Source organism: Petaurus breviceps, unplaced genomic scaffold (genome assembly GCF_028583685.1).
Source record: "Petaurus breviceps papuanus isolate PSGF00001 unplaced genomic scaffold, PetGlider_PUasm1.0 37, whole genome shotgun sequence".
In the NCBI taxonomy this organism is placed as follows: Eukaryota; Metazoa; Chordata; class Mammalia; order Diprotodontia; family Petauridae; genus Petaurus; species Petaurus breviceps.
This window is the reverse complement of record NW_027186296.1, coordinates 52,237,115-52,261,243: the sequence shown is the minus strand read 5'-3', so window position 1 is coordinate 52,261,243 and position 24,129 is coordinate 52,237,115. Positions and strand designations below refer to the sequence as shown.

The window sequence follows — 24,129 nt, the reverse complement described above, 5'->3', positions numbered from 1 at the left end:
TCATGTAACAAACAGAAAAACATGAGTTTTCATTACCTTCTCTGCAGATCTTGATCATTGTTTTAAATAAATATTTAAATTTAAATATTTATTTAAATATATATTTAGTATTTTTTCCTGCTGGTTAGTGTTACTTTTTTGTTTCAGCAGATCCTGCTCTCCACAAATACTTCCCTCGCCCATTCATGTCTGCATACTTAACATAGATTTAATATTTCTATAGTACAAAAAACACACAGAGGCTTTTTCTTTGACAGAAGCAAAGCTAGTGAGACAGTAAGTCACCTTAATTTTTCCATCCTCATAGTTGAATCCCCGCAGCATCTTTCTTATTAAAATAATCTCTCTAAGATTGAAATCGATAAGTTAATATCAGGTACAATTGTACAACAAATAATAATCTATAAGAAAATGAAGAAAAATCAAGCTACACAAAAAGTAAACTGTAAGCTTCTTATGTGCAAGACTGTATAAAAATACAACACTCTTTTTTTTCATCGCCATTGTCCCTAGAACAGGAACAAAAATACTTACCACATGCAGGCAAACAGGCACTCAAAAATCCCAAACTCAACCTTTGCTCCCAAGTCAGCATACCTGGGAAGCAACTGGAAAGCCTTTTATCTTATATAGACATAAAAATTATCTTCTAATAGGTAGATTATGGAGAATGAAGCTATGGATATCCAGGAATAGCTACCCTTTCCCCTAAATACTCAGACAAATTATCTTCTGGTAAGATACTTTAGGAAAGTGGCAACAGCACAGAGGAAGTATTCTTGGTGTCCTAAGTGTAATCTTGGAAGTTATTAATCCCATAGAAATAATCTTGTATGGAAAAAAAGTTCAGTTTAATTCCAACAGTACTATTACATTAGGGAAATACCTGTTAAGTATACCTTCAAGAGATGGGCAAGTAACCTGTCTACTATTTATGGTGGATATATATATATATAGTTTCTATGGGAAATTTTGCGATATGAATTTCAAACTACTAGCTTACAAAAGAACTTTTGAAACACAACCTTATCAAAGATTTGGGACTGCCTAAAAACTGCTAGGTACAAACTATTAAATAAGAATTAAATAATTTTCTGTTTAATGATTGAACATTGATTTCTATGAAATACACTTACCAATGGATATCCTAAGCATAGACTTATACAATTTATTTGGCAATTACCAATGCATTGTTTTTGTGAAAGCCCTTTTATTAATAAACTTTTCCTATGTTTATATCTTATTTCCCCAATTAGACTGTAGTCTTGAGGGAAGAGATTTCTCATTCTTCCCTATTCCCAATAGCACCTAGAAGAGTGCCTTAAACGTTAACAGGCATTCAACAGTAGTTTTGACTGAAGATGGAGGGATAGCGGTAGAAGTTCTGACAACACTGTCTTCCCTTCCATACATACAAAGTAATAAATATCCACAACTCATTTACATAGATGTTATTTTAGAATTATCAAGGTATTTTACTCTCTTCTCTTACTCTAGGAATCATCATAGGATTATAAATCTAGAACTAAAAGGAATCTTAAAGCCATCTAGTACAAACTCCCCACTTTACAGATAAGGTACTCAGAGGTGAAGTGACTTGCCTATCACACAGCTTATAATAAAACCCAGCTCTTGGATGGCTAGGTGGCGTGGTGAATAGAGCATGGACCCTGGAGTCAGGAGGACCTGAGTTCAAATCCAGCCTCAGACACTTAACACAAAAACAGTCATGTGATCTTAGGCAAGTCACTTAACCCTAATTGCCCTTCAAAAAAGGCAAAAAAAAAACCCCCAATAAAACTCAGTTCTTCTTGATTCCACATCCAGTACTCTATTATACCATGATGCATCTCTTATACCACATTTCTCACAACTCAATAATGTTTCTTTGCATTTCATTAATTACACTTCATCTAAATGAACAAGATAAACAGAAGAACCCAAGATCCAAACTGTTTTATATTTTACTGAAGGTCAAATATATGAATATTCTTGCTCTAGTTTGGTGGCTAAAGCTCTCATCTTGTTCTTGCTTTGGAATTTTTCAGCAAAGAGCAAGACCTCTTTAGTCATGAAAATACCCCACCAATCTATTTCACATTTTGGTATCTATTGACTCAGTCTATATGACATCAACAGTAGTAGCAAAGCTGACGTCTACTAAGAATTATAAGGTTGGCCCTAGTACTTCCCATAAATTTTTCTCATTTGATAATCATAAACTTGTGAAACAGATGCTATTAATTTCATTTTACAGATAAGAACAAAAGAGTATAAATCTTATACGATTAACTTGATAGGTATGGTCAACCCAAATTTATAAAGAACCAAAATCAATTAAAAACAATTACTGAGCATCTACTATGTACGTCACTCTTTAAGCTACAAAAGAATCAAATAAGATACTTCTCTGACACACAAGGAGCTCCACTCACTGGGGGAGACATGACTTACATGCATGGGAAGAAATCAGCAAGTAGTGATTTTAAATCCTATAAATTGATACAATGCTGAATTGTGAATTACAGAAGATTAAACAACATAAAACCAGGTACTGACTGTAGCCCCCAAAACCACAAAAGGGCAAGAAAAGGGAACGAATTATAACTTGACCTAGGATTAGAAGAATAGTTCCAGATGTTGATAGGTAGAAAAGGATGCTGGAGGGATGGCTAGGTGGCACAGTGAATAGAGCACCAGCCCTGGAGTCAGGACAACCTGAGTTCAAATTTGGCCTCATACACTTAGCACTTACTAGCCATGTGACCTTGGGCAAGTCACTTAACCCCAACTGCCCTGCCCTCCCCACTCCAAAAAGCAAAAAAAAAAAAAAATTTTTCCAACAAATTATTAAAAAAAAAAAAAGGATGCTGGACTAAGAAAAGAATATTCTGGTTAATATGTAGTTTAAGAAAGAGTTAAATCTACTAACATGGTCACAAATCTTGAAAGTTATCCAAGAATTATACAAGTGAAACAGATCTTAAACATCATTTAAGTCCAACACCTTTTTACCTATGAGTAAACTGAGGTATAGAAAAAATTAACTGTCTTCCTTAGGGTGGCACTTCCTTGGACACCCAGTCCAAGGCTCTTTTCACTTATACAATACTGTCTCCTAATGCAGAGAGGCAAATTCAAATAACACTGAAATGACAGCAAATACAATTTAATCTTTCTTTGGCAATTCAAAACATACTTCAGGATCTTGAAATACCTAGGTCATAATTATACATGTCCATTTTGGTACAGCACCATGAAAAAAATGGGATTGAGCTATCTGGTTGTTTAGCTTCTGTTACAACAGGAGCTCCGAGTGGTTGGTAAATGGGCTATATGCTTCCAAATTCATTGAACAATGTCATTAGATAAATATTTCCCCTAAGTGTTCATGAATTATACATTATATAGCTTATTAGCTATCATATGTATACAGATTCATTATTACCTTTGGTATCAAAAGGCAAGACCAAACACATGACTTTTAAAAGTCTATTATTAGCCTAGCACAAACTCCACCTGAAATCCCTAAAATTACTCCCCTCCAAAAGTCACTCATTCTGGAAAGATCTTATTTCTATCATGTCATTTAAGACCCTAATCTCCTCATTTAATACCTGACAGTGGCTATTTGTTTCCCTTTCAGCAATATCTCCTTTGAAAACATCTACATGAATTATAGCCAATTTCTGGGAGTCCACAGACCACACTTCCGGAAACATTCCTCTAGTTGGCCCTCGCTTATTTCTAAATTGAACACAAACATACAGAAATAACCATTCTGAGCAAGTCTAGAGCTTCACCATCATGTCAGGCTTAAATGTCTGCTTTCTCTCTCAAACTAAGTACTTTATTTTACTTGGGACTTAAAGCCAAGGCAAGCCAGCAGTCATCAGAGCACCATTAACTCCAGGTTCAGTTCAATTCCCGGTTCAACAGGTGACCAGGGTGGAAAGGAGGCTTCCTTAACAAAAACAAGCTAAAGGAATTGAGAGAGAGGTTTCAGAGGGGACAACATAATCGAATTATCAGTCTTTCACTAAAAATTAGGCAGTAACAAAGAACATAAGAAATTATACTCAACTTTTATCCTACCCTGAAGCACTTGAAAAGATGCATAATTCAGAAAGAAGACTGGTAAGAGATAAGATCCATTAAAATGGGCCTAATCAAGTCATACTGAATGACTTCTGAGATTCAAGCACTTAATAGGAGAATCTAAGGTTTGTTATTTGTCTCCCCAATGCTAACACAGACCCTAGACAGATATTTGTTAAGGCCCTCATAATTCCTGGATATTAAAATTAGTGTAATGAAAATGTCCAGACATTTTTAGCGGGGTAGCTAGGTGGCAGAATGGATAGAGTGCTAGGTCTGGAGTCAGGAAGACTCATCTTCCTGAGTTCAAATCTGAACTCAGACACTTAAGTGTGTGACCCTGGGTAAGTCACTTAACCCAGTTTGTCTAAATTTCTTTATCTGTAAAATGAGCTGGAGAAGGAAATGGCAAACCACTCAAGTAGCTTAGCCAAGAAAACCCCAAATGGGGTCATGGAGAGTTAAAATCAACTAAAAGATGACTGAACAACAATAAAAATGCCAGACTTCTAACCAGCACAAAATCTACATCAAGTTTGAGAGAAGTTGGGGGCTTTTATTGCCTTATTTCATCCAAATCATTACCATCTACTTAAAGAGACAAAGTTTCCTAGAGGAAACAAATTAAATTATGCGTTCAAAAACAAAAGGGACTTCTAAGGTCCCTTCTATGTATAAATCTTTTGATTCTATGACCTGTGACCTCTGAGGTTCCTTTTAGTTCTAAAGCTATGATATTAAGTCAGTTCTACCACAAACTATACTTATACAGCATGATTTTGTTTTTATTTTTGTTGTTTTCACTTAAAAGCAAGGCTTGGTATTTAACAGAGATAAAGATATCATCTCACTGGTTCTGAACCAGTATTCTAGCCTGTCAGGAAAACTTTCAATCTTAATTCTCCTTAATTGCTTTTGCATTAAGGTCCCTTTGCCTTAAAAGCAAAACAAAGTCTCTCCAGGGGTGTTCTGCAAAAGGCAATACTTATGCCCATGAAACTCACTGCAATTTTTATATCTCCTTCAAGATGAGAGACAAACAACAGTTTGTGTTTCAAAGATCATGGGGGGATATTCAGTTTAATTCCTCCATTTAAATGTTAATATTAGTCAGGTTTTCAAAGCAAAAACCAAGAGTAGAAGAGCATTTCTTGGACTTGGAAAGGGCCTCAGCAGCTACTTAAAACAACCTCCCACCCATTTCAATAATTTCATTTCCATTCAATGGAATATGAAATTCAATAATTTCCACTTATATTACTCATGGATGGCCATTCCAGCATCTGTTCAAAGGCTTCCAATGACAGGTTTTCCCTTCATAGGTTCTGCTTCTGTCTCTTGGGATTTTATCAACATGCAGGTATCCTTTATTCCTGGCCCTGACTCCTCCTTTTAATTTTTTTTTTAATGTGCTTTCATTCCCCATTAGAATATAAGCTCTTTCAGGGTAGGGCCTGTCTTAAACTTACTGCAGTCGATTAAAATTCCCAAGTCTATTCGCATGAACTGCTATTAAGAGAAAGGCCCTGAGTTCAAATGTCTTCTGTAACACAATACTGGCTGTAAGGAACTGACCAATTTACTTAACCTCTTGTTTGGGACTGGAAATTACAAAGGAGATAGAGAGAGTACCCTGTACCAATAAAATCCATTCCCTCTCCCAATTAGATGGCATGACAAGAATAAGCTTCATAACAAGAGCAGGGAACTTTTCTTTTTCTAACCATATTTTCACTCCTTTGTTTTTAGGATGTGTTTCAAAGCAAAAATTTAGTCATGTCAACTTGTTTGGTTCTTGGAGGGTTTTCTTAGGATAGCTTGCCATATTTCATTATCCATCTATTCATATAGGGCAGCTAGGTGGTGCAGTGGATAGAGTGCCAGGCCTGGAGTCAAGAAGACTCATCTTCATGAGTTTAAATCTTGCTTCAGACATTTACTAACTGTGTGACCTTAGGCAAGTCACTTAACCCTGTTTGTCTCAGTTTCCTCACCTATGAAATGAGCTAGAGAAGGAAATGACAGACTGTTCCAGTATCTTTGCCAAGAAAATCTCAAATGGGGAGTTGGACATGAATGAAAAATGACTGAATAACATATACTCATGCATATATATGTATATATATATGTGTGTGTATGTATGTTTTGCATGTATCTTGTATTATATGTAATATACATATAAACTTTGTAAAATGATATTGGTGCCTAACCTATGCTTTTAAAAATGGCATTTAGCAGCATTAAGACAGAATAAACTGACCTCAAATTGCTTAAAATTTAGCACATTTTGTATTACAGAATATTGATCAATAAATAAATAAATGCAATACAAAGTGTGAAAATATAGAACAGAAGTACAAATAAAGTCCTTTGAGAGTTCAAATGAAGAGGTCAAGAAAAGCTACTATAGATTATCTCTACAGGAATGACTATTTCCAATGAATCTCAGAGTTGGAAGAAGCCTTAGTGGTCATGTAATCCAACCTGTAACTAAGTAGGAATCCTTCCTATGGCATACCTAGGAGTGGTCATCCAACTAACAATTGAAACCTCTGTAGATTGGGATCTTCCAAGGCGTCTCGTTCCTACTTTCAGTAAGGAAAATTGATTCAAAGTGTTCCCAACAGGCTGAAATGTTGAATCAGAACCAGAAGATGACAAAATCCTGTTAAATTTCAAAAAAAAAAAATCTATACCTATCACAGTAGAATGAGGTACAACTGATTTAGGAATATAGTGTTGTAGATTTATAGCTGGACTTCAGATGTCAATAGGATTATAAAAATATACTTTAGGATGAGGTGGCATATAACAGTCATTGAGTTCAATTTTTCATTTTACAGATGAAGAAACTGAGTCCCAGATAGAACCTGTGTTAAAATGCATAATCATTCAATCTAAGTGGAAAAGTTGGGAATCTGACATTTTCTATTGAATAGTCATTAATCCCCAGAAAATAATCAGGGCAATAAATGGAATCAACTAACAAATGCTGACTTAGTGCCTACATGGACCCCACCTTCCTCCTTTGTAAAAAGTTTGGTAATAATAGTTGACTAATTCCACCTCATGGGAGTTGTGAGGAAAGTGCTCAATCAGAAGCAAACAATCATTTATACAATAACAACACTTTCAAAGACTTAAGAATACCGATCAATTCAATGACCAAGCATAATTACAAAGGACCAGTCATGAGGCCAGCTAGTTACTTCCTGAAAGAGGGTGATGGACTCAAGGTACAGAAGGAAACATAATTTTGGGATATTGACAAGGTGGGAATATTTTGCTTGGCTTGCTTATCTGATACAGCAGGGCTGTCTTTTTTCCAGCAAAGGGAAGGAAAAAAATTTTGTGAGTCAAAAAAAAATTAATTATAAAAAGATTATAATTATAAAATGGATATAATTACATCTATTTATAAAATAAAAAGATATAATTATAAAAATAATTATAAAAAGAAAGTGCTTAGAAATCTGCAAAGTTCCATGTAAATATGAAAGATTGTTATTATTATTCTTACCTAGTACTCTGTTAGATGACTGAGAAATATATAGAGGAAATAAAGAAAGCAGTCCTTTCCTTCAAGGATCTTACAATCTATGTAATCATGGTGGGAAGATTAGCCAACCGTTGCACAAGACAGGGTAACTAACAATGAGACTGAGTAACAGTAAAGGTCAAGTAAATGGTTCAGTCAGTGATCAAGTTTTTTTTTTTTTTATGTGAAAGCTTGGCCAACACTATTTCTTCTACCACCACTCAGTAATAACTGTTTCCTCTTATAAATTTATGTATAACTTTATATCACTATTACTTGTAAAAAAAATAGAGCTGCAAGAGAGGAAGGAATAAGTTTTATCTTAATCTTATATCTTCTATGTGTCTACATGTCTGTTGAAAATAGGAAGTTTCACATGGGAAAAGGAAGAAAAAAGAGAGGAAAGAAGGAAGGAAACAGACAAATAAAGATGGGAGCAGGGGAAAGAAAGGGTTGGAAACTAGTATTAATAAACTGCTTATATACAAAACCATCCTCTTCAATTAGCCTAAAGGTTTCATTCATATTACTTGATTACTTAACTTTAGAATTCTGACTATTTAGCCACTGTTCAAAGCCCTTCATCTTCTCTTTATCCTTACATCTTCAAAGCCACTATGACTAGACCACAAAATTAATCCACCAAAAATAAATAAATAATCCACCAAGGGAGAGTATTCTATGGGCTGAGAAGGGGAGGGTTGTGGGTTCCCTGTCATAAAATTTATGTTTAAGGTTCAGTTTAATTGGCATAAAGTAGCTGATATACTGAGTTCTTGATATTGCTGAGGCATCTAACAAACTTAAAACTATGAATTGCCAACAAAACTGGAATGATGATTCATTTTGTAATTAATGAAATGCTTTCACTTTTATCCCATAAAACTGGAATTCCTGTTAAAAATGATATGCTGTTAAAAAAAAAAAGAATTGTGCCACATCAACAATTCTCTACCAATGGAAAATGGTCTATTTAAGCACACCCACTGGCACACCTTTCCTCTTGAACACCCACTGTATGGCTTCTAATGATCTTCCCACAGGGATCTTTAAAAGACAGATTTGTTGAGTTAAAGAAACATTCTTCTCAGAGAACTGTACATTCCCAGGATTCCACTTGTGATTATGGTGAAGGTGCTTTTAAGTCTCAGCCCCCGCAATGGTTAGCGACAAAAATTCAAAAGGAGGGTCAAGAGTGTATGAATTTGTTGGGTGGAGGGTGGTAATGGAAGGAATGGAGGCAGTGGGAAGGAAATGCAATTATTTTGGGGGGTGGTGACGAGAAAAATAAAGTTATGCAGAGTGTCAGCATCCATTTGCGAAGACAATCTCCTGTATAATTGAGGTCCTCTTGCTTCTCCTTGGAATGAAAAATGAATGGAATTAGCATGCCAATGCATCTTTGCTTAAAACCTACAGTAAAACTTCTTCTGCATAATTACTCAGCAGAAATCTTTTTAATGTACTAATTTATTTAGGTTCATTGAGGCAGAAGATGATCCCTTACTAGAATCAAAATAAAAACAGAGCTGGCCCATATCTGAGTGATAGGTTCATATCCTGGTAATACTCTTAATTATCAAAAGGTCAAGAAGCCAGAATGAAAACCCTTATGCTGAATTACTAACCCAGTAACAAAGCGACTCTTCACCGACTATAAGCACTTGAGTTGTTCACATTATTCCATATATCACCACTAATGTCTTTTTGCAAAATTCCAATTCAAAAATGCCTGCTGCCCAAGAAAGTGGTGCTATTAAAACCAACTTCAGTTTCTCTCTCTTTTCCCTTTTTTGTATCACGGGCTGTTTATTCCCAATCTTTCCCCCATTTTCACTTTTAAGCCCAATTCCGCAGCCCTAGCAGCTGCTAGAAGCCATCCAAGCACTTTGATTCTAGCCGGAAATCCAGTATGGCAACCCCAAACTTCATAGATCTGCCGCCAAGAGCAGATGTCACAGAAATGCAGCTGGGTTCCTCCTCCCCAGAGAAACACTGGGTACAAATATTAGATTTGACTGTAGAACTCACCACCATAATAACAAATGACTGTCAACAAGCAAGGCTTCCTTGTACTACTATAGAATTTATTAAAAAAAAAAAAAACACCTCTGATTAAAGACCTCAAAGAGCCATTGGACTTTTATTAACTGGCATCTTATAATCTTCTGTTTTCAGTTATCAAAGTTTCTTCCCATTAGAACTTTTAAGAAGATGAATACACAGGAAATTATTCCTTGGTTCAGCTTGCACATTTTTTTTTCCCTGAGAGGCCAAACGTATCCACTTAATGCACTGTGTAGACTCACGAGCACCCTCCTCCCGCAACAACATGATTTCCGTAAAAGTTGCACGGAAGGAAGCAGAGATCTTTTCCTTTGTTTATGAAGGAGATGCAAAAACAAAAACCAACTTCTGCTCAGTAACAAAATTAAATAGAAGCCTGGCTGCCTAACATGCCTAATGTTCCCACACAACATTTTCCCACCCACCTGATATCCTTGAGCGGAAGGTCTAAGCAAGGACAGAGGGATCCAGTGTACATTTCCTGCTATTAACTGGGGGGGGGGGGGAGATTTTTTTTTGATACAAGTGGGAGAGAATGAAAAAAAAACAACACCCCCCCCCCCCAAAAGAGAATGGGCAAAGCAGGTATTCTTAGAACACCATTGGAGACCTAAAGCTTTATGTAAAAATGTTCTTTTAATTGTTAAGCTAAGAAACTCCATCCCACTCTATTCTGTAACCATAAATATACTTTTTTTTATTTTAAGAAAAAAAATGGAAGGAATTGGGAGTTGAGCATCAGGTTTACCCATCCTTTGTTCAAGTCAAACAAACATGCAGGTATCATCAATTTACAGGGTTGATTAGCTGAATGAATTTTGTTTATAGCAACAGTTTTGTAATATATATATACCAAACACATAACAGCATACCCTCCCCCCACACACACACATCTAAATAAAGAGCTAGAATCTTTTCTTTAAACCATGGAAAGCTATGCAACATGCCAAAAGGCAGCACTATTATCAACCCAACAACAGACACTGCCTACAATAATGATTAAGGGGAGAGGGGGAACCTTATCTATAATAATAAAATTTTAGTGAGAATGGGACTCTTTAGAAATCATTTTTCTAACCCTGTACTGTACTCAGGTGAAGAGGGATAAAGTCACTTATTCACAGTCATACAGCAAAATAAAAGCAAAACTGGGACTAGAATTATAAGAGGTGAGGTCTGCACAGTGTTTCAATTTTTTAAAGTACTTTCCCCAAAGCAATTCAAGGATGAAAGTCACAGTTACGATTTTTCAGATGATGAAAATAAGGCCTAGAAAGGTTTAACAACTTATCTGAGCTTATACAGCTATGAAGGGAAGAAGAATTGCATGTATTCAGCACCTAATAAGTGCCAAGCACTCAATACCTCATTTAATTTTCACAACAACCCTGTGAGGTAGGTTCTATTACTTTTTTTTTTCTCTTTGGAAGGGGGAGGGCAGGGCAATTGTGGTTAAATGACTTGCCCAAGGTAACACAGCTAGTGTGTAAGTGTCTGAGGCCAAATTTGAATTCAGGTCCTCCTGATTCCAGGGCTGGTGCTCTATTCACTGTGCCACCTAGCCACCCTGTGCTGTTACATTATTATTCCCATTTTACAGCTAAGGAAACTGAGAAACAGGGAAATTAAGTGACTTGTCCAGGATCACACAGCTGGTGAGTGTCTAGTAAGGTCAAATTTGAATTCAGACCTTCCTGACTCCAGGTTCAGCACTCTATCCACTGCAACCCTTAGGTGCCCATTATTAAGTGTCAGAGTCAGAATTTGGATCCAGTTTTCTCCTGATTCCAAATCTAACCATCTTTCTACTAGACCATCCTAGCTCTCTATTTTTTTACTCACAGTGTTTTTTCAATTAACAGTTACAATCTACCAAATTACTATATTGTAAACAGTTTCTCATGCCTCTCTTTAAAGGTAAAGACCTTGTCCAGGATGGAGTCATTGCTTTGCAAGATGACCCCTCTTACAGTTGCTCAAGTAATGAAGGTTCTTCCTAAGTCCTACTGGCCAACGCTACCTCATCTTCACTGTGTTTCAGGGCACTGCAGATGGAAACCTGCTCATTTTGGACAGCTCCGTTCCTGACAGATCTGTTTGAACACTTCAGTGTTTTAACTCCAAATGATTTTTAAGTGTGCTGCCAACAAATGGCCCCTGTTTAATGTTACTTGTGTCACAGATGGAGAAGCTCTCTCTCACCATCAAATTTCCCTGCCTCCAATCTGCCTCCTGCAGGCAGTGAATGAAGCACGACACTGTGGATGGGAGTACTGGGCACGGAGTTGGATTCCAATTTCCGCTGTGAGACCAAGAGCAAATAAGTCAGTTACCCTTTTTGAGCCTGTTTCCTCATCTGCAAAATGGGTATCCTAGATACATTAATGAACTTTGGGTGGAGTAGTGAACTGGTTCAACCATTCTGGAGAACAATCTGGAACTATGCCCAAAGGGCATTTACCCTTTGTTTCATAAATATCCCTACTAGGTCTGTACCCCCAAAACAGATTGAAGAAAAATGAAAAGTCTTATAGGTACAGAAATATTTATCGTTCTTTTCATGGTGGCAAAGAATTGGAAATTGAGGGGATGTTTATCAATAGGGGAATAGCTAAATAAGATGTGGCATACGATAGTAATAAAGTGCTAAAAAATGACAGGGGAGATTGTTTCAGAAAAACAAATAAAGATCTATATGAACTGATGCAAAGTGAAGTCAGAAAAACCAGGAGAACATTATACACAGTAATAGCAATATTGTAATATGATCAATGGTGAAAGACCAGCTACTCTGATCAACACAATGAGCCCAGACAATTCCAAAGGACTCATGATAAAAAATGCTATCCACCTCCAAAAAGGGAACTGATGAATGCTGAGTGCAAACTGAAGTACAATTTTCTTACTTTGTTTTGTTTTTTGCTTTATTTTCTGATATGGTTAATATGGAAATGTTTTACATGATTTCACATGCATAATTGATTTCATATTGCTTGCCTTCTCAGTAGGTGGGGGAGAAGTAGGAGGCAGGGAGACATTCTGGAACTCAAAATTTAAAAAGAAAAAATGTTTAAAATAGATAACAAAAAAGTTAAGATAAAAATGAAAACGTTAACTCTTTTACAAGTAATTTCTCCTTTACAAACCAATCAGTCTTGGTTATAGTAACCCCTTTCAGTAATATTATTTGATACAAAGTCATGAAGAAATAAGACTCCATGGGAGGAGGTGAGGAAGATTAAAAAAAGGCTTTACTATTTTGATGAGTTCACCATTGGGGTGGAAATCATGGAAAGTAATTGGGAATTCATTTCATTACAGATCACAGATTTAGAACTGAAAGGACCTAGGCCACTTCACCCAACTCCCTCATTTTACAGATTAAAGAAATTAGAGATTAAGTGACCTACCTGAAATTACATAGATAGTAAGTGGCAGTGCTGGGATTTGAACCCAGGTCCTCTGACTTCAAATGCTTTCCCTTGCACCATGCTCCCTCTCATTGGCAGATTGTTTGCTTAACTGACTATACAGAAACAGAGTTCCAGGTCATTTGGCTTGGCAGTCTAAGCAATCTAGTAAACATTGGGAAAGGGAGCTCTTGGAAAGGCAAGAGAGAATGGTCCCAAGAGAGGGATTAGAGACCTCTGTTACGCTGAGTGTGGAGTATACCCATCTGGCCTCAGGTTTGTTTGGGTGGTGGTTGTTTGATGTTTGGGGAGTCACCTGGCTCTATGGTAGAGACAGCACTACAGGTGGTTCAATGGGAATTTTGGGTAATGTTGGGCAATTCTTTGGATCTTTCATTCCATGACTCTTCCTATGATTTTTGTATAGGAATAGGAATTCGATTCCCAAGATATCTGAGGGAATGGGTTACAAAGTACCAAGATATGACCAGAGAGTTAGAAGAAAAGCTATACAGCATCTGTTCTAACCTGAAGCTAGGGAAGGGGGAAAGGATGGGCATTCCAAGAGGCCATGTATATACAAGTAAGGAATAAAACTCACTGGACAGAACCATTAAATTTCAGGGTTACCCCTCTTACGGAGATATTTTGGGATGAAAAAAGGGGGTGGGTAATTGGTCTGGTCTTCAATTCTACTGAGTCCTCTAAGAAGGTCAGGGGACACTTATAGAACAAAAGTATAGAGACTAAGCGAAACTGATCCTAGCAACCTCTCCCTACAAATATCCAAAAGCCCAGACAGAACATCAGCATTCTCATCCCTAGGCGAGAAAGGACCCTTACAAATTCTAGGATATTTCCCTGTCAACTTGGCTATGAAGAGAAGAAAAAGGACATGCACACTCCAAAAGAAGGGGTTCAGACAGGTCATAGCCAGATACTTAGCATAAGTACATATGACAAAACTTGAGGTATCGAGGTATGGAGGAAAGCACAGTGAACTTAAAATCAGACCCAGGTTCATGGACTCTGACACTAGTTAGCAGGGACCTCAAAAGCCATTTGGCACAATCCATGCCTGACCAAAAACAAAACAAAGCAAAATAAAAACTACAATTCCCAACAAGGGTTCACTCAGCTTTTACCTTAAAGACCTCTCTGGTCCTCAGTTTGTCTGTCTGCAAAATGGGAGTACATAATACTGACATTACTTACTAGTGTAGTTGTAAAGAAAACACTTTGCAATCTACAAAGCAGTATCTACATGTGAGCTATTGTTATTATTTTATACTGAGTTCTTTGCTGCTGGTTTATTCACATTAGAAACAGAAGGAAAAAGCTGCCACAGAACTGAGAATGGCTTCCAAACCTAGCAATCAATTGAGAATAAAATGCTATTCTCTTTTCCACATATACATAAAGACATATCAGGCTGGATTCCCTGACTCCTTAAATGACTTGAGAGTTCCATCTTGGCGAGTGCTATTCCTGCCTAGGTAAAGGTAGCACACACCTGGGATCTGAGGAGAGGCCAAGAAGCCCAAGCTGGCTTCAGAATGCAAGGGCTTAACTTACACAAATTTCCAGATGCTTAATAGATTGCTCATACCCAAATGCATGCTACTCCCTCTTAACACAACATATGCGTGGGGTCTCATATTAGAAGATCAGGCAATGCCCCAAAACCAACTGCTGACTCACTGAACTATTAATGAGTCATGGGTCCCTACCTGGAGGGCTCAACTGGTTAGCAATCTACAAGAAACTAAAAACAGCTTTTCATTTCATACACCAGAATTACCTGGGCTATGAACCTTGAAATGATATATTTGGGTAAACTACAAAGATAGTAGGGGAAATGGAGAGTTGTTATTAATATCCCCTGCCTCCATTCTAAATACCTGATCCAATCCAGGAGAAGAGTAAACTTTTCACTTGTTGTCAATAAAGTGAGCAATTTACTCTCTTTCTCACAGGAAGGCTCAGATCTGTTATTTTTCTGACTTCTCATTTTGGAGTTGGGATGAAAGGCAACAAACTCTGGGACTGCTGGTGCCAGTCAATGCCCTTTTAATTGAAATTAAGCTGCGCCACCAGCTAAGTAAGCTTCCAACATGGCTGGGCTCACCGCCTTCATAGATTTCCTGGCTGCAATCTCAGTGATTTGAGCAGACCACAAGCTGTTTATCCTGATATGTTAAAAAGTGCTTAGAGATGGAAGTTTAGCAGCTAGAGTTCTGTCTTTACCTGAAATCGAGTAATGGAAATTCCACTGAGCAAACACCAGCTAAAGAAAAAACAGGATAAAAGACACGCAAGTACAACATAATTACTACAGGACAAGGTTCAACCTATGAGTAAATTTTCAAACCTTTCAGCAGTTTTTGACGATAATATGCTTTCATAGTGGCTAACACTAGGTAGCTGATCAGAGAAAAGAGCAAAGCAGTCAAATCTGAAAAATTTAAGGAGAAAGAGCAAAAGTCCTGTTTCTACCCAGTGGGTTATCAACCTTTGCAAACTAAGAGTCATTGCGGGGGGGGGGGGGGGGGGGGGAGGGGAGCGGCAGAATTATTCTCTTCATTAGCCAATGGCTGTTAAAACACACCCACAAAATATCAGTATTTCAAGACCTGACAATCCTTTGTCTCACTTAAGAATCACTTCTGTACACTGCTGCCTGCTTTTAGCAAAAACAGACAAAAAAAAATGCAGTACATATCACAAAATAATATTGCTCTAACTGGAAAATTAAAGTTGTAGATAGACTGTATAAAACTTTTTTTTTAAGTCACTGGCTCCTTAGTAACAATGCCCCAAGGTTTAAACAATTATCACTCTTCTATCCTAATTTTTAGTAGATTTTTATAAATAGGAAAAGTACTGGAATTGCCCCATAAAGTACTTATCTCTCTTGAATTAGATTAGGCATGTGATGAAAAAACAGGCATCTTAAGGGTTACAAATGTCAGGTGAGTTGTTTAGACTTTTAAAGATTTGTTTGTTTTCCCGGGATTTTTTTTTTGGTCTATTTTAAATCATATCCTCTCCATCCCTACATAAGTTTAAATTTCTCTATTAGGGATTCATCATGATTTTTGGTTCTTGGCCTTTGAAAAATTACCTATGACTCTGATTTAGTTTCTTTAAAAAAAATAATCTTCTTAGTTCTTATCCTAACATCAAAGGGAGTATTTTATTTTTCTAATTCTGCAGTTCTCAAATGGAACTCTTGTAAGCCTTATAAGATTTCAAGAGTCTTATTGGAGATGTGATCACAATGATAAATACATAAGTGGAAGCAGGGTAGAGAAATCAACAAATATTTGTCAAGCATCTAACTACGTGCAAAGCACTACAGGGGAAAACAAAAAATCAGTGAGGGGTCGGGCAAGGAGGCTACAAAGATAAATATTCTAAGTAGGAAATCACCTGAAGAAGCAAAAATGGAATTCTTGAATTTAGAAATCAAGCAGAGGAGAAAGAAGTTATATTTCCTTATTTTCTGTTAATAATTAAAAATTATGTCTTTCTTATAAGAATATACCATTGAAATATCAGTAAGGAGTATACATTTGTATGAAACAGCATGGCATACTGAATAGAGTACTGGGCTTATAGGCAAGCAGGCCAGGGTTCAAATTCTACCTCTGACCATAAACAAGTAAGATACCTAACCTAAAGCCTCTCCTTAGGATTTATCTAAGTCATAGTTGGGTTTCAATCTGCATTGGCAGATGGACTTCCCACATAAGTTACCCACATTAATGAAATCCACAGATCTTTCACATATGTGTTTTCAGTATTTCTTTTCTAGAGGAGTTCATGTATTTTGTCCTGTCCTACTATGCCACCCCCCTCTTTATCCAGTCTCTTTATGGTACACATCTATGAAAGGATTCATCCAGGATCAGAAGTACAATATGAAAATGGAGAAAAACTGATGTGTTCTACCATTGTGGTCTTATGAGCATTACACTCTAAGTTTACTAGATACCATTAAAAAAATCAATGACAACAAAATTAAAAAAAAAAGCTTAGTAGCAGACTATTTTCTTTTTGTTTGTTGTTTTTTTTCTTTCTCATTGTTCCTCCCATTCATTGTAATTCTTCCATAAAACATGAATAAAGTGAAAATATGTTTAATAGGAATATATATGTATAACCTATATCAGATAGCACGCCATCTTGGGGAAGGAGGTGGAAAGGGAGGGGGAGAAAATTTAGAACTTATGCAAGTGAATGCTGAAAACTAAAAATGAATTAATTAACTTTAAAAATAAAATAAAAGGAATTTTAAAAAACTTGTTAGATAGCACACACAGTTAATGAATTAAACTTCTTACAATATTTCTTCTTCACTTGAAAAGTCCAACTGTGATGCTTCGTTGTAGTGTGGAGTTAATCCTGGGAATAACCATGGCAGGCTGAACCAGCACAGCACCAGCTCTGGCAGAACCAGCCAAGCTGAAGAGGCTTCAAATATGAGCCCACAGATGAACCATGGTTCTACTGTCTGAAGACCAGTCTAGACACATCTGAAAAGGCTCATCAACAGAAAGCTGGCTATGAGATGATAGGTTTTTGGTTATGGTTATTGTTATTTTGTTGTTCTTCTCCGGAGGAAGGAACATCCTCACCCACCTCCCTGATTAAAATCAAGAACCTTAATTCTTCCTTGAAGAAAATACTTCAAGCCTCCATCTATTTAATAGTTCACTTTTCCAGTACTTTACATGCAGTAGATGAGGCTAACGATAAGTAACAATTTTAAGTAATCTCTACAGTAACTTGGGTGCAATGCCTTCCTCCCATTTCAATCAAGCTTGGCTCTTAAAGTGACGGATCTTGCAATAGGATCATCAGAATACTTGCAGAACACACAACGATACTTTAAATGTCAATCACAGTGTTTGAACACTATAACTATAACTGTCTTATGCGGATCTTGCATTGTGCTCCTTCAGAGGCGAGTGGTCTTTCTGTACTTACCAAAAGAAGAATGTGCAGGCACATATCGAGAACCAAGGATCAACTAAGTTATCCTGGGGTGCAGAACCAACTTTAGATTTAAAAGGTATTATTTCCCTATTACAAATGAGGTCAAAAGGGGATCAAACCCACAGGTAGGTACCTGGTGGTTCGCATCAATTTTTTATCCCCTCCTTCTCCACAGTTTACTTGAAGTTCCTAATTGGGTATTTCTTTGTAGGTTGAAAATGGCAAGAACACAAGGGGGAAATCTTCAGTCTTTAACAGGACCAAACATCAGACATAGCTGATTACTTCCCTAATATGATTACTGGCAGGCAATATCCTCCTGGTCATTACCACTTAAATGTCTGCTGAGAATAATCAACACAGTATTTTAACAACTCTGATCTGATTCCCATGGTTCTGATCATATTAAAGGGAGGATTACCTGTGACTAAGTCAAAATAAGGAGGAAATACGGGGAGTCTGGAACAGATCAAGTGAACACATAAAAAAATATCATTCTACATTGTATAGCATCTTCCACACAGAAGAGTTCTGACCAACAATGCTGTGATATATAGCAGATAAATATTACAGATAAGGAAACTGAGGCCCCGGACAAAATAAGAGACTTGCCAGTTATGCAGCTAATTTAAAGGCACAGCTTAAACAATAACTCATCTCCTGACTGCCAGTTTAGTCATCTCTCATCTTAACCAGACTGTTCAGACACACGTGTCCCTGTGAAACCAAAGTAAATTATTCACTAAAAAAAACCTTAAAAGTTGTGTGATCACCACCTTACATGTGGCAGAAGTTAACCCTTCCGAATGAGTTTAGACTTAAATCCTAATTTTTTTCCTTTTTTATGTAATCACAGTACAGGAATACTTGTGTTGAGGAGTACTATAGCACTAGACTGTAGTATACTGACAACTCAATTTTTCACCACAATCTTCTGTTCCGATAGAGTAACCCCAACCAACAATGAACCTTATGCAACCACTAAGTATAAACACAGTGCCATTTTTCTCATGTGACCTACAAAGTTTAAATAAGTTCATCTTTCTGGACCTGAATACATGAATATATAGATTATACATATATGTGAATACATATGTAGAGTCTACAGAACTGAACAGCAGTTGCAATAATCACACATTAATGTTTCCTTACACTACCAGGTCTAAGATGTGAAAAGAATTACAAGCAAGACCTACCCATTAGGAACTAAGCCTGAAATGGTAGGCATACCAATTCATTAAATGAAACAGGCACCTGGATTACCAGAACTAGTTACTTTTACATAAAGAAAGAAGGCAGGAAAGAAAAGGGGAGAAGGGGAACAGATAAAAAGCAGTTTATTTAACTCTTACTTTTCTGACAGTGGTTTGTGGTCCAGCAGCGGTAGTTGTATTCATTATTAATGGTTGTCTTTTCACACAATGGCTTCTCTTCCATTGTCCCTGGACAAAGGTCCCCACACTCCTTTGGAGATTTATTTCCCACAATATAGTTGTTAGATACAGCATCCAGAATCAAAGACCAGTCCACAGTGGAGAGGTAACAGAGGTCTGAATTCTTCTCAATCCTGATGGCCCCCCGAGTGATATTCCTCAGGTTATATAGCCCGATCTCTTTGAGATTTGTCATTTCAAAGATCACCAGGGCATAGTTATAAAAAAGGTTTCTCCCTCGAATGACCGTAAGGTTAGGGAAGAGGTCACTAAGGCTCTCCAAGCCCGCCACACGAAAAAGCAGCAAGTAGTCGGTGATGACCGTGAGCTTTGGGAATCGGAAGTTCCTGTAGTCCTCTGCCTTAGAGATCAGTAGAATTCGGAGGTAGCCCTCAATCACTGTGCAGTTTTCTAGTCGCTTCAACTCCTGGATTTCATTTCGAATGTCAATGTTTGGCCCACAAACTAGAAATAAAAAAGAAAAGGAGGGGGGAAAGGCAAGACACACTTTAGTTAAAAGAAATATTTTCTCTGAAAACATTACCAATCCTAGAATGTGGTCACTCTTTTCCAAGAAATCTATGTTTCCATTAAAGAAATAAAAACATAATTGTTGACCAACTTTAGGCATGGAAATGAAAACTAACTCTTGCTTTCTGAGTCCTACAACTTAAGCTGGTAGTCGAATCCATGCTATATACTTCCCACTGATAATATAATATGTTGTTTCTTGAAGAGGAAAGAAATCCAATTGTACTACAAATGTTATCAACTATTACACAATACCAAGTAAACATCCAGATCAATGAGTGATCAAAACATCCTAGAAATAGGGTGATCTTTCTGAGTAGGGGCTGAAAGTCTATTATGCTGTCTTCTTTTATTTATTAGTTAATATCCTGTAGCCCCTTTCTCTACTTGATCTTGTGTACCTATATATGCAGGCATGCCCCGCACAAAATTACCCAGAATGTATTTTCATAACATGAGGAATACAGTAAATCCAAATCCCAGTATAAAGGATTAAGACTCTGCTATGACATTCATCTGAACACTCATTCTATAACATTACTCCTATGAAACTAATTGTCCCCCCTTCAATGATGCTTTACTGACATCATGTTTTTTAGACAGGAGTAAGGACATCAGGCAAAGTATGCCTGTTCTACAGCTAACTCAAAACCAGGCTCAAAAAGAACTTTTTGCGAAAGACTGTGATATTTATAGCATATTTCTGGTACTTTTTAAGTGAAAATCAATACCTTCCCCTTCAACCCTCATATCATTTTTTCTTAGTAGTCTGAGAAGTGATGCTATCAGAAACTAGCATTAAAATCTTTTCAGGATTGTAGCTGCTTTTCTGACCCATGAATTCAAATATTTACTGACCATCTACTCTAAGCAAGATACCATGCTGGGTACTATTGTGAATATGGAGAGGCAGCAAATCCTCTCTAGGAGTGTATAGTCTAGCAAGGGAAATGATAGCTAACATTTATACAGTGCTTAAGGAGCAGCTGGGTAGAGCTGGACAGGGGATAGAGTGCTGGGCTGCGAGTCAGGAGGACTTGAGTTTAAATCCAGCTTCAGACACTTGTATAATCCTGGGCAAGTCACTTAATTTCTGTTTGCCTCAGTTTCCTCCACCGTAAATGGGAAATAATAACAACACCTACCTCAACACAGAGTTGTCTGTGAGGTTCAAATGAGTTAACATTTGTAAAGTATTTACTAGCACAAGGTCTGGCACACAGAAGGTACTATGCAAATGCTTACTTCCTTCCCCTTACAGTTTGCAAATCATTCTACATGTTACTTCATTTGATGCTCAACAACTTTGTAAGGTAGGCATTACAGACATTATACCCATTTACCAATATGGAAACTGAGACCTGGCAAGAGTTTGTGGTTTGCCCCTGGTCACAGAGCTCTCAAGTTTCAAAGGTGGGCTTTGCACCCAGATGTGTCTCCTCATTCCAAATTTCCTATCCTCTTTTCCACTCTTATGTTCAACAGCTCATCAACTGCTACAATCTAATGATACTAGATGTATAAATGGAAGAGATGTTGCAAGACATCTAGTTCAGTCTTTTCATGTTAAAAATTAGGTCAGAGAGGTAAAATAACTATACAGATATTAGGTGGAAAGTCATATGAGTGGTAGAGCAGACAAAGCTATGAGAGTTCAAAGGAGGGGGAGAGCAGCTAGAGTGGCAAAGGAAGGCCTGCCTCCCACTAGAAAGGCTCCAGAGAGGCAAAAGCCTTTGATCTGGACCTTGAAAACCAAGGAAAGAGAACTGGACAGAAGGGAAGTAGAGGCAGGGGAAAGAGCATGAGCAAGAAACACAAAGGTGGGAAAGTATGAGGACACGTGGCTGAAAGATAGCTATAGGTCTGACTGAAGAGGACCCAAAGTCCCAGGTGAGGAGTTGGGACTTTTCATTCAGTAGACATCAAAAAGTCAATGCATACTTTTGAGTTACAGAATAATATAATCAAAATCTTTCACTTTGAAGGATCTGTCATTTCACTGGTAGAGGAACTCTCTGAGCTGGCATGAACTGTCTCAATATCTTCAGTTTCCGTTTCCATGATTTTCCAAAATTCCCCAGTTCAAGTAAATTAGCTTTGGAGGGAAAATATATGGGGCGAGGTATAGGATAAATTAAAAGAGGAGAAAATTGGAGGCTGGTTCAGATGTTATTATAATATTCCAGGTAGGGCAGGGGTGGGAGGAAGATAAGGAGCATAATGGGGAACTGAGTTAAGATGGTAGCATCAAGATGTAATGGGAAGAGTGGATGTGAGTGAAATTGTGAAGAATCAAAAGTTCTTAACAAATATTAGGAAGAAGAAAGAGTGAGGGAATCAGATAAACTATAATTGTAGCATTTTTTAAGCTAGAGGGCCCCTTAGACATCATTTAATACTACCCTCACATTTTACAAATGAGAGAATTGAAACATGTAAAAGTTGTGAGTAGAACCAAACAGAGAAGTCAGGTCTCTTGACTGTCAGCTGGGCGCTTTAGCATTCTACCAAGATTTCAAGCCTACCAAGTATGTTTGTTGAATAAGCTTCTACTGCTGTGAATTGTGTTAGGTAATGGGGATGCAAAGATTTAAAAAGCAATGTATCTTATTTAAACTATGCATCTCCCCCAGCACCTAACAAGGTATTTTGCACACAGTGGGCACTATAAAGATTTTTGATTTTTAAAATTTGAAATAAGGTTGAAATGGAAGGTTTGGAGCTAGATTAACTTGCTGAATCATTTCATTAGGGGTTTTCCTGGCAAAGACATTGTAATGGTTTGCAATTTCCTTCTCCAGCTCATTTTACAGATGACAAAACCAAGTCAAACAGGGTTAAGTGACTTTCCCAGGGTCACACAGCTAAAAATGTCTGAGGTCAGATTTGAACTCAAGAGAGATAAGTCTTCTTGATGCCAGGCCTGGCACTTTATCCACTGTGCCACTTAGCTGCCCAATGAACTAAATTAACTAAAAAGCTCCAAATGCCAGGAAAACATATGTTAGGTTTTCTTCATGAAGCATGAGGGCTTTTGAAGAGGGGACCAATAAGACATACATATTAGGAAGGTTACTTTTGTAGTGCTATAATGGGTATTTGGTGAGAAGAAAGAGGTTGTAGACAAGGAGATCAGCTAGGAGACTATTATAAGAGACTGAGAACAGAATTAGTATGGTCACAATAAGTAGCACAATATCAATATGACAAGTACTTCATGGGACTATGGTACTTGCTAAAGGATCAGAGACATTTATGTTAAATCATAGAATTTCAGAGCAGAAGAAAACTGAGGTCATCTGGTCTAGCTTTCCTATTCTACAGATGAAGGAACTGAGAGATTTAATGAAGGAACCTAAGACATTTAATGACTTGTTCACAATTACACAGCTCATTAACAAAGCTGGAATTAAACTCCTGTACCTCAATTTTCTATCATACTATATTAACTATTAACTGAAGTTAATTTTTTAATCCTATCAAGACCAAAAAAAATTTAATCCATTTCTTTTAGCATCGAGATCTATCAGGCAGGAATAATCATCAGTCAAAAAAGAAAAGGAGAAAAACCCCACCACACACAGTATGTTACCTATGCCAGTATACATATTTATTTTTGTGTCATAGGTCATGTTGAATCATGTTATAAAGTATTAGGTATCCATGCTAGTCAATGCATTTGAAATCATTACCTACAGACCATGAAAATCTACTATCTAGGCAGAGAACCTCAAGCCTAATAACTTATTTTCCTGATATTTTACATCTGGAACAAAATGCTCACATGGGAAGAAGAATCTCCATTTAACTTCTTTCCCTCCTTCCTCTCTAGTCCTTCAGAATGTACATAAATCTCTATTAAGACAAAATATTAGACTAGATTTCTCAGTTAAGAGACCACATTAGAAAGACTTAACTGTTGTCTACATAGAATGACAGGAGCAGACTCCAAAACTAACACTATTTTTTCCATTTAAAAAAGAAAAAAAAATCAACTCATTCCCTAAAGGGGGAAAAAGAAGAAACCAAAGCACCAGGTACAAGAAGCTGA

General features: G+C 37.1%; 1 protein-coding gene across 4 annotated transcripts in view; it reads right to left on the bottom strand.

The window, feature by feature from the left end:
- The window catches only part of IGF1R (insulin like growth factor 1 receptor), a 394,663-nt gene that overhangs the window by 300,630 nt on the left and 69,904 nt on the right, over positions 1–24,129 (bottom strand). For all 4 annotated transcript variants that reach the window (XR_011170289.1, XM_069098499.1, XM_069098497.1 and 1 more), the window contains one exon: positions 19,467–20,012. Coding sequence is in view for 3 of the 4 variants with exons in the window: in XM_069098499.1 (XP_068954600.1) it covers positions 19,467–20,012 (546 nt within the window). In the remaining variant the exon portion in view is untranslated. The remainder of the gene's footprint in view (positions 1–19,466; positions 20,013–24,129) is intronic.